The sequence below is a fragment of the Globicephala melas genome, chromosome 5, assembly GCF_963455315.2.
Source record: "Globicephala melas chromosome 5, mGloMel1.2, whole genome shotgun sequence".
Lineage (NCBI taxonomy): Eukaryota > Metazoa > Chordata > Mammalia > Artiodactyla > Delphinidae > Globicephala > Globicephala melas.
In genome coordinates, this window is record NC_083318.1 from 106422373 (window position 1) to 106434438 (window position 12066).

Below are 12066 nucleotides of genomic sequence, written 5' to 3' on the forward strand. Positions count from 1 at the left end.
TTTCACTCCCAGCTAATAAATCTGGATTTTAACACTTAGATAACAACGAGCTAACATTAAGCAGGAAAGTAAATTGGTCAGAATTTTCTGTTTTTAGGATGGTATATGTGATGGCAGAGTAACAGACAAATTGAATATAGGTGGGACAGAACCTACGTCAGGGAAACCAGGTAAAAGTTGAAGTTGGCTATGATGAGGAATTAAGGGAGTGATGGTATTTCCATGATAGAAATGAATAACCTTTGCTTAGATGCAAAGGTTAAGAAGATGAGCATCAGGACAATGTTTCCATGAAAATCAGTGGCAATGATGCTACAAGAGGGAAGGAGGACTAAGGGTCAGAGGGTTGCACAGGGCAGATGGAGAATACAGAGTAAAAGAAAGTTGAGTTGATATACTCATTTGCTGAGGAGAAGTAGAAAGAAGAGAAATTCACTTCTACTTCAGTTCTGGTGTGACCATGTGAAAAACAAAAACCCAGTTGAGGCCAATAGGCCGAATTTCCAGAGGCAACAGGCAAATGCTGCTTCCTCCCTTGCTGTTTCCCTCAAAAAACAAATGGTGAAGACTTGACTGTGACTGTCCTCTTGGGATCTCTGATCCGCAAGTCTAGTTCCCTGCAGAGCAGTGGATTTTCATGGTGCAGAGGGAGATGCTGAAACTTCAGGGGTTCACTACCGCTTCATTAGCTACTTGAGGTTGTGAATGCTTCTCTTTTCTCACAAGTTCAAAGCCTAATTCAGTGGCCGTGTGGAGTACAAAATAAGAAAACATTAATTTATTGTAACAGAAACCAGTTTAATGAATAAATCTTTTTGAGTTTTCTGTGACAGATCTTACATAAATAAAGAGAGGTTTAAAAGTGGACTTTTAAACACAGGTTTTTAGCTCACCTCACAGTTTTCCCACAAGGATAGAACATTTCTCTTCCTAATTTGAAACTTTTCACAATCCACTGAAATTATGAACACTGACTATCCACAGTCATCCTTTTAGTTACATCTTGGTATGCAATAGAAATGATGAATATGAAAGAAAATCATGTGCTGTTTTAAATGTCATTTGCCTAAATACTGTTTCCAAAAAGTCACACTTACTACATTTTGATAGCTTTAGAGGGATATAAGGTATGAAAAAAAATTCTGATGACATGATATATAAAAATGTTGTCACATGGGGAAGAATAATAATCTATGTGTGGAGGACTAGTGCTCTGGGAAGTAGGGCCTGATCTTCATGGACATCTTCTTCATTGAGTACCAGGACCCCTGCCAGTTCATCCACACCACTCCATCGTCTGTGCCGTGCTTTGCCATGTCCCAGGTATAAGGGCCACCCCAGTAGTATCTGCCATTTGGATTGGCCGCATGACATCTATTATACCACCATCCACCACCATCCTCTTTAGAACACTGCTTTCTGGGATCTGTAGTTTTCCTGAAAGGAAATTTGTTTGGGGTTATTAGAACTGCAGTGCCCTCAAGTTAATTCTTTGCAAAGTACGCACAGAGAAGTGCTGGGTGCAATATTCCTTCCCTCTGGTTCTATATGTAAAGTCACAATTACACAGCAAAGGTCTTCTCTGCCCTATAGGAAGAAAGGGAGAGAACTGGGCCTATGTGGCAAATTACTCTATATTTGTTACTTTATCCTGAAATGATAGCTTTCAGATCCCTTAGTGTTACAGATCCCTGGAAAACAAAATGGAGGTTTTGATATACACAGTCCAATTTAGAGACAGGGAAATCTGTCTAAGTACGCACTACTTTGTAACTGTGCTCAAATTCCAGTTGTATCTTTTATGGTTATGTGATTTTGTGTAAATTACTTAATCTCTCTAATTTTCATTTGTAAAATGAGGATAGTAATGGCAACGTTATAGCTGGAGTGCTTTAGAGTGACCCAGAAAGAGCTTAGCACAGTGGCTGGCACACAGGAAGTACCCAAGAAATGAGAGTCACTAATCACATTAGTGATCATTAATGACTCCAAGCAGCTATGTTAGCAGCAGTGCTAAAAGCAGGAGGGAAGAACCAGCACGTACCAGCCATCGTTGTCTCTGTCGTATGTGCTGAAGAACATGCTGTTGTGGATGGTCATAGTCCGGTTTTCTCCCACCAGCTGAGAAGCTCCTTCTATGAGGGCATTGCCAGCTGTGCCCTTGTAGTTGCTCACTGAGAGTTGATATTTGTTGGCCTCATTCTGTACAGTGACTCCTTCATAGAGTGCTGTCACCTTATCTCCTTTCCAGTCCTCCATTTCAATAAAAAGCTTTGTGGGTCCCAACCTGGTAAGCTGACTAATTTTGTCATTTCCAAGCCAATACTCACCTAAAGGAAAAATAAAATAAAATCTCACCAAAAATAAAACCTTTAAAAAAAAAAACTGGCTTTTCCCCCTCATCATTAGCTTTTATACTCTTTTTGTAAATTCTTCTTAACCTCCTAAAACTCCTAAAAACAGACTACCAACACTATGTTTTTTAAATGGAGAAAAATAATCTAAAAAAGAATGATTTTATTTTGTACTCCTAGCTTTTACCTGGTACACCACAGTATTTTTTCCCATCTGCATTGGTTGCAATATTTCCAAATCCTTCCTTATATGGATCCCATTTCCTGCCAAAGTCAACACTACCATCTTGACGGTTCTGAATTACTGTCCATCCTTTGGTTGAAAGAAACAAAATAACACACATTACCACTAACAAATAATGTCACTTTGAGGGCAATGTCTGAATTCCTTGCCCATTTAATTCATGCCCATTGATATTTAGTGCTCCAAAATAGATATAATAAGGAAATAGATGTGAGAGGAAAACTCGCAAAATCTTTGGAAACTGCAAGTGCCTTATCTTACCCCAAATTGTGAATCAGAGATATTCTAAAACATCAGATTGAATTCCAAATCAAATGGCTCATTGTTAGCTACATTAAAGCTAGGTTTTATTTCCTGGCATTAAAATAATTTCAGCATAATAGGTCAAAAGCTATCAAACGCTTACCTCCTCTTTCTGTTTTCATATCACAGTATACTCTATATGGTTTGGTAGAACTGTCAGGCTGAATGAGATACATTTCAGATGTTTCACCTCCATTCCTGATAATTTCCTCACATTCTGCAACCATAAGATAACATTATATTTAGGAATTACAACATCATTACCTTGTCTTTAGTCACTAATTTTGTAAGATAACTGATTACATAGATACTAAGGAACATTTTATTTTAGACATTTGAGAATATGTTGTAGAAACTGAATCTTCCTTTTACTAAAAATCAAACTCAGTTTCAAGGAATTCTATCTGCCAAGGGGGTGAAAAAGCTCTTCTCTACCTTTTGTGTCCTGTGATATCCATAAACTTCCAGAACTCACGTGATGGAGAAATCTTTACATGTATGTATCCATGATTCCAGCATCTTTTCAAGAAAGCATGTACATTACACCCATGGAGCTACCACCATAATTACACTGCTTCCTACTCATCAAAAACTGGCAAATGTATTAGGCATGCTAGGGATATCTTCATGATGTGCTAAGATGTCATTAGGATCTGTTGGGAAATCCACTGGACTTCTTTTAGTTCTCTTATTTTTAGAGAGTGTGAGTTCTTCTGGAACCTACTAGAAATATGTGTCTTAACTAGCTACCTCTGCCAGACACCACAGGAATATTGCAAGTGACAGTACACGGGCTGCGGCAGTATTCCATCTGAGTTGAGACATCCGATTCTAATTTTTGTATTTTGCTTCTCAGATTTTCCAGAATTGAACGGAGCACACGAAGTTTAGTTGGAATATTACTGTTCACAGTCTCATCTATATATAACTGGTGCTTTTCCAGCTGTGAGGAGTACTCATTTATTACATTTTCATTATCTGGAAAAATGAAATTATGTAGGAATGGTTAGCATTTTCTCTCGATAAAAAAACTAAATGTATTCAACCACACAATTGTGATTCTGATTTTCTGAGAATGAACTTATAGACCCCGAATGAACATCGGGCAGTCATGATAGGTAGTTGTACTTAGGGGAAATTATTTTCCCCATGGCATACACAAATTAACATATAGTCTAGCTACTATAATAGTAATTTACCTTAGATTAAGCTAAAAATTATGGCTAATAATAAATACAATAAGTTGTTTATTACTTTGGTGAGGAAAAGAGGAGAAAGCAGGACTTAGGCTTTCCATCTCAGAAGTTCAACATCTTATGGAGTAGATACACTTGATTTATTTATTCATCTTACTTAAGTACAGCAGAGACTTGAAATACACAAGAGAAATGCCATGATTCCTTTGAAAAATGTCCAAACTTGGGTTTGCTACTCCCTGAAACACCTATGCCATGCTGGCTCACTAGCTGATTCCTAACCACCAAGACAATAGCACTCAAAGTTCACATCTCAGGATTCAAAGGGTAAGATCATTATCTTCAATTCAATTGAGTATATCCTGGACACAGTTATATTCAAAACCTCAAATGTTAAATCTATAAATGCTAAATTTTTACTCTGTGAATATACTGTCTTCGGAGTCACAAGTTTTTTTTATAGACTAAAAATAAGGACTCACAGTGAAAATTTTCATAGAGAATCATCCTTGCTGATGCCAGACTGGGAATAAGAGCTGCATAGTGCTTGTCAGACAAGTTACAGGTGAAGATGCCTAAGTGAGGACCTTGGGGTAATCAGGCTCATACTGAACTACTCGGACTCATCTAGAAACATGGATCTTCTCAGAATTGTGCATTCCCATGGCACTCTGACAGTTTCAATTTTATAACAGAATCAAACAGGAAACACAAGGACATCTACCTTTTACTTGCTTCTGCCTCTCTTTCCAAATGTTTCTTAGCAGAGTTATATACTGAAAGGTGGAAGAAGTGGTCTGGGAAACAGACTCTATATTAGTCATTAACTCTTCTACATTCTTTCTGGTTAGTCTTTCCTCTTTTACCAAAGTATCTTGCAACTGACATCCTGTAGGACACAACACGCCCTGCAAACAAAGAAAATAGCCAACATTAGATGAAGGATTGGGGTTATGGATATTTGTGAAAATAGCACATAGTGAAAATTCAATGATAGCATTCACCAATATAAAAACTTGCAATTTGATTTTCTTTATGTGAGACCAGAAATTCTAGGTTCATCATTATATTCCTCTGAAGATTAAAAATAATCTTTACCACAGAACAAAGGTAATTAGGCTATGAAAATGTTACCATCTGAACAGACAAAGTGGGCAAAGTACAAAGGAGATGATGTTTCATGATGTTTCATGTGTCCTAATTTGTAATCTTGGGCCCAGACCAAAGAAAATTAGAAAGGCACCCTTAGCTCAGGGCCCAATAAGTTTATGTTTTGTATTTACATCCAAAAGAAACAAACAAAATAAAAATGATGGTAATGTGGGTCAACACAACATCAGGAAGTCATGATGAATACAGGCCTTCTTCGCATGGCAGGCCCACCCACCAGGTCTGGGTCAGCGTGCAGGCAGCCGTCAGCATCAGGGGGTTTTCTCTCCACTTTCTTCTGGCGGTTAGCTGTTTTGGCTGGACGAGCCTTATAGCCATCTCCGCTGATGGGAGGGGGGACGGGTCTCAGGCTGGGAGGCTCTTCCCTCTTCTTGTCATAGGGTCGATGACCACGGGCATCCAAATGAAACTTCAGGGAACCAGGCAGAAATAAAATGTAGAGTGTTATAGGAGATTTTAGATGCAGCTATTCCAACACCCTCATTCTATAACTTAGGTTATCAAATGACTGAGGATTTGCTTAAGATCCATCAACTAGCTAGTTGTTGTTCGTAAATCAATAGGTTCCTTAGGTCTCTTCAGTAACAGTAGAAAGAAAAACAGTGCAAAAAGCTATTGTGCCTGGGGTAGTTTTTAAAAAGAGACTTTAAAAAATGTTGCATTAGATAATGAAAGGTAATGACCTCAGATTCCTGAAACCTATAAGTTGGAAGACACAAAATAGTAAGAAATCTATACCGTCAGGAGGAATAAATGTTCTCAAGGCACTGGATTACTAAATTCCTGTAATTATTGTTAATTATTTTTTTACTTTCAATTTTTATGAATTGATGATTAATTTGGCTAACTCCTATATAATAATATTTAAGAGGTAATACAGATTTATTAAAAGCGAAATTTACTTAGGATTTATTTGTAATAAGACAACCATTGGCTCTAACACGTTTGAAGAGGAATAAGGCATTCTGGAGCCAGACTGCTTGGTTTCAAGTCTTGACCCCCACCACTTACTAGCTATAAAGATCTTCGGCAAGTTACTTCATCTGTAAAATAGGGATGATAAAAGTATCTGCCGTATAAGATGATTGTTAGGATTAAATGACTTATTGCATATGACACCCTTAGAAGAATACCTGGCACATATTGAGTTATTATTATTATTTTTATTGCAAACACACATAACAGATACTACAGTGTAAGTGGCTTTTCCACTACTAACTTCAACCTTAACTTCTATCAACAAAATTGTTAAATCATTCTCATGAAATTTTCTACTTGATTTCCTTTATCAAATACCATGATTTTCTCATATTTAAAATAATTCTCAAGGTATGTGCATTGCAATTAAAATTATTTGCTAATTGAAAAAATATTACATTAAAAGATAGTGAAGTGGAAAATATGCAATGCAATACAAAAGTGCTGGCTTAGATTAACTATATTATCATCATATGACCTTTGTCAGTACTTTCACCTTTTGGCACTTAATTACAAATTAACAAATGACTAGACTTGCTGCAGAGACTAAGCTCTCTAGCTATTTTGTGGGCCTAGAAGTCATCAAATGACTGTTTGGAATTTCACTGTCATTTATTCAGTAAGTTAGAATAATATTTAACATTTAGTGATAGAACGCTAGGCTTTAAACCCAGGCAAGTTGGATCAAGATTCCCCTGCTTAACTGCTGAAATTAAACTATAGTGTATGTTATGTGTGACTGCAAGAAAAATAATAATGTATGAAGATTTGTAGGAAATATACATATTTTGTGTCAAAGACATGGTCCCAGCCAGACAGGAATTTTGTGAAATGTGATTCATCTGTTTACTACAGATCAAATTATAACAGAAGAAAAATATTTCCTTTTTATTTTAGAATATAATTAAAGAGGTAGTGTTGGTGATCTAGCTTTACTAGAGAAAAGTAAATGAAAAAGGTTAAACATCTTAAAAGAAATTATATGAAGTTTATGAAGACCACTTATTGAAATAACTAAAACTAGAAAATCCAATTGGAAGGCTAAACTAGTAAACTGTCTCTGTGTAGATTAGTTGGTGAGCAGGAGTGTAAAAGTGCTTAGCCAAGTACTTTGTAAAAGTTTACTCTTACACATTCTTTACATTTTTCTTACCTAATTCAATTAACCAAATAACTATCTTTTTATATGTATAGTTTGATAATTAAAACACTTAGGTTCCCTTCAAATTCAACAAGTGATCCAAAATGAATCACTTCATTTATGTATTACTGTGTACTTTTATTTCTAGTATGGTGATACTATGCTATACACAAGAAATTTGATCCGGAGTTATATGATAATAAAATTTTAATTCTTTAAATATTCATTTCTCTAAATGTATTTTTGTATTTTTGACATCTTCAAACCAGTAGGAGTAAATCAGCAAAGATAGTTCTTGAGGAAAAACTGTTCTACAAATGAATAAATTAAATGGAGTGATATATTTGATAACCACTCATAATAACAATAAATAAATTTCTCATTTAAAAAAACAATTTTTAATCTTCTATTACCATACTTGCTCTATTCTGCTTTTAGATTTAGTTTACAATTTTCATTCATAAATAGCCTGTAATTTCAGGAGCTTTATATTACCCTCCTTCACCAAAGAGCCATCTAGCTACTACAGCTTTTTTCTTTTAAAATGCTGCTCTTCTATTATTTTATAGTCTGGGAAATTTTCAGATATTTGTTCTCAAATTGTAATAACATATTGCTAGAACGCAATGGAAATGATAGTACTCAGGATAGCAACAATCTGAAAAACACATCTTAAATTAGCTCTGACATCTTCTTCCTGGGAAAATAAAGGTGATAAACCAGAAAATGAGAAATTATTATTTTGTTTTTATATAAGAAATACTATGCAACATTCTTTAAATAGAATAGGCCTTAGAGATTAACAATTCAATTTCATAATTAAAATCAATGTTAATTTCATTATAATAAATATTCACATATGATTATGTTTTGGTTATATTTTATATTAATAATATTAGTAAGAATACAATAATATTTAAAAGTCACCTCATCGTAGTCATCAATAGCTTGGCCCTTAATTATAAAAACACACAATAGTAGCAGTAGTAGATGTTTCATGGTTTTAAATTTTTGGAAGTTCCAAGAAACCATCCTTTGCTATAGACTTAACTGAGAGATTTTCAATCCTATATATACCTGAATCCTCTGTTAGCTATGCCTTTCCAAGTGATTACCTTCCTTAGTTAACGTTTAATTTTTTGGTTCACTTGTTGGCTGAACCATTTTATCCCTTAAGCAACATGTTCCCAGCAAGATTTATTTACTTGTCATACAACTGTTCCCTGTTGGCCGAGTTTAGTAACACCGAAGTTCCTTAATTCATTTAATCGGACAATATGATGGGAAATTGGGACATTCCTAAAAGAGCTGTGTATCACATTTCCTGTAAATTAATGTGGATGCTACACAGGCTCCCAAAGAATGTCTGAGGAAAAAAATATTTTTAATCCAAGCACAAAAAAATTCAACCTACTTACAAGGCACCCACTAACATTGTGAACTCACTAGAGGTTTACCATAAGTGTTGTTTTGGGGTAATCCTGCAATTCAGGTTTTAAAAAGGCCATTAAACTCAAGAATAATATTACCATGTGTTCATTTTATCTTTCAGACATTAATCAGAATAACAAAATTATCGATAATATTCATGCCTTATGCTATGATAGACTAACATGAAAAAGAAAATGTAGTCTTTTTTTGCTCTGACCACTTTCCATATTTTGTTCTTTACTAATATGTTAAAATGTTTAAATAATTCTAAACATTATTAAAATAATTAGTAGATTACAGATTCCTAAATCAAAATCATTATTATGGTGATTGGATACATATTTAACATTTTATTTTTATATTATATTTTATATTATTAATATTTATAAAAACAATGTTATTTTAACATTAGTGAAGCCTTCATATATCTATTTCAAATAGAAGCTCAGATACCATTTCCTTTCATAATTTCCTATAAGCTAACAAATGCATCTTTGTTGTCTTTTCATTGTTTTTTGCAATCAGGATTAACAACTCTTACAAGAATCAAAAGCAAAACCAAAGCCAAAACAAAAATCCCAGCAAGTGTGCTCTTTACAGCATTTTCCTGGGTTTTTTTGGTATGCAAAGTGAAACATCTGTTGTTAAATTTTTTAAGTGATTTTCTTAAAAAGATAGCAGGTTATCCAGGTTTGGATCAGGAGAATATGTTTTAAACAATGCTTTGAAGCAGTCTCTTGATAATGGTATCAAACACACTAAATTTCTTTCTTCTCTGGGTAACATAAGTTGCATTCCCAAATCCTTTTAACTCAGATTTATAGAAGCAAAGTGTTGAGTTTAAATTAAGTAAAATAGTTGATTGGATTTTTCCTAATTTATCTCATTCATTAGTACTGGGTAAATACTATACATTATGATTAGCTTAGTTTTAGTTTTTCTTATAAGAATACATACTCTGACTGAGAAAGCAAATATGTGTGTATGCATGTGTCAATTAAAAGAAGATGCAATAATATTTCCCTTCAAAATGTAACTGAGGAAAAGTTTATTTTAATCATCTGGGCAGGGTTTTATTTTAATGATGTCAGGTTCTTGCTGATTTAAAAAGACAGACAATGTTAAGACAACTAAAAATTTTTTTTCTTTTGAGGTAACATTATATTATCTTCATTTTCAAGCACTGACATTACATCAACTAGCAATAGAACCATTATTTAATTCCCAGAAGTTTGTTAATTTTTTGTTTCTTCTAGCATATTATAGTAACTTATACAACATTAACGTGAAAGTTCCCTTATAAGTCTAACTGTTTTTCTACTCTGACAGGCATTCTTGCCATCATCAACAGGAAGGTGGAAGGAAATCACTAGAATTTATACTCCATGACACCAGACACTAAACATTCATTCCACAAATAGTTCTTGAGGGCCTCCTATGTGACAGGCAGTGTGCTAGAAGCTGGGGATACATTGGTGAATAAAACAGACCATAGTAGGCATTTGATAAAAAATCGTAGAATGAATGGGTGAACAAGCCTTCATTGAAACAGGCTTCAGATTCCAAGCTCTGATAATCATTTATCTGCTTTAAGTTTTACAGATGATGAAACAGAGACTCAGAGAGGTTAAGTAAAGTACTCAAGGCATACAAGTAGTAAGTACTGGTAGCAGGACTTGACCCATGTCTGTCTGACCAGACAGTTCATGCTCTGTGCCTGTTAGACCATGTTGCCCAACAAAATGCAAACATGATAAAGAATTAACCTGTACCTTTTTGGTTTGCTGTTGTCGTTGTTTTGGTCAGCTCTTTTTCTTGAGACTACAGTGTCTCAGACAGGCACTCCCATCCTTAGCCTTTATTTTCACTTACATTTTCACTGTAATATGTGGGTGTGGGCTGGATATTCATGTCTGTGTGAGAGGCATGGTTGATGCAGTGAATAATAACTATGAGTTTCTTTAATTCTACTTCTTGCTAGATTTTTTATAGAGCTATACTAACATTTTAAAATGCCTAATATTACAAAGTAAATTACCATGTTTTCAAAGAGAAGAAATGCATTTACAGAGATTCTGCTCTCTAAAATACTTAAATTTTTAAAAATGTTGTTGTCATTGGTGGAGGAGAAAGGGAGTACTATTTGTTCAGTTATGTTTTTAGATCAATAGTGCAGGGTTCTTCGAATTAGCTGATCCTCTTATGTAAGTCAAGGGCAGTAAATCAGTGACAGAAAAAAACAGAAATTATCTGTCCTGCCCAGCAGCTCTCTGGCAAGAAGGGCAGACTTGCCAGCACTGATTGTCAAGCATTTGTTGTTGATACTTTTACAATTCAAGTCAGGCCCAGTTATAGCACACAAGTCAATTTGTGTTCATCAAATATTTATAGAACACCTACTTTGTGCTAGAGGCCAAGGATACTTTGGTCGCCAAGAGAGACAAAAGCCCTGTCCTCATGAAGCTTTGTGTCTAGAGGGGAAGACAGAAAATAAAAACTACTTATCTGTGCTGAACCTAAGACCCTGTGCTGAACCAGGAAAGGTGAGGCTTTGGGAACAGTAACTTAGGGACCCTAACCTCCTTCCAGGGGAAAAATGACTTGAAAGGAAAAGGCTTTTGGACTTGAAACTTGTGGTTTGAATGACTGTGTGGTTTATATCAGACACCGGCCACATGACAGGTACTTGACAAATATCTGTTGAACTAGTTTGTGAACATAGAATGAGTGAATGATTGAATAAATAAAATGAAATACTGATTCTCTTTGTCTAAGAAGGCATAGGTTTTGAGAACCATATTAAATCATTGTTAGTCTCTGTATGTTTTTTTTGTCTTACCCTGAACCACAGTATGAGAACCACTATCCAAGGGGAAATTAATACTGAAGAGTTGGAAGCCAGCTTGGATCAGAGCTTGATGGGCAAGCCTGAGACTAATGTGACAGTGACAGCCATAACTGGTTAGCATCTGCAATGGGAAAGCACATTGCAGGGAAGAAGGGTAGGGCTAGCTCTGTCTCTTATGGAAAGTCTCCTTCTATTGACTTGGTAGATATCAGTTTGCTTTTCTTACGGAAGCTGATACCACGGCAATAAGGAGAAAAATAGGACATTTTCTCCTTCAACCCAATGCCAATCACAGGAGCTAGAGAAAAGACAGAGATGCTCTTTTGCTTCTGTCACATTAGACTCAAAACCACAAAGGGTGTGACCAACACCAGTTGGAGTGCTGCTCCCTTCTCTTGGAA

General features: G+C 35.2%; 1 protein-coding gene across 1 annotated transcript; it reads right to left on the minus strand.

Annotated features, from left to right (window-relative positions):
• Positions 1 to 1205: 1205 nt before the first annotated feature.
• FGB (fibrinogen beta chain) lies at positions 1206 to 8418 on the minus strand. Its single transcript, XM_060298801.1, has 9 exons — positions 8314 to 8418; positions 8054 to 8083; positions 5485 to 5676; positions 4822 to 5005; positions 3652 to 3879; positions 3005 to 3118; positions 2542 to 2667; positions 2045 to 2330; positions 1206 to 1437 (listed from the first exon to the last, which is right to left on the minus strand). The coding sequence occupies exons 1-9, from the start codon at positions 8416 to 8418 to the stop codon at positions 1206 to 1208; spliced, it is 1497 nt and encodes a 498-aa protein (XP_060154784.1).
• Positions 8419 to 12066: the final 3648 nt, after the last annotated feature.

What these genes read in the sequence shown, in the direction of transcription:
- FGB (XM_060298801.1), bottom strand. Translation starts at nt 8,418, where the DNA reads ATGGTTTCTTGGAACTTCCAAAAATTTAAAACCATGAAACATCTACTA. An exon ending in CTATTGATGACTACGATGAG is followed by an intron (nt 8,084 to 8,313) that starts GTGACTTTTAAA and finishes TTATTTTCCCAG; the next exon opens with GAAGAAGATGTCAGAGCTAA. An exon ending in GACAGAGACAACGATGGCTG is followed by an intron (nt 1,438 to 2,044) that starts GTACGTGCTGGT and finishes ATTTCCTTTCAG; the next exon opens with GAAAACTACAGATCCCAGAA.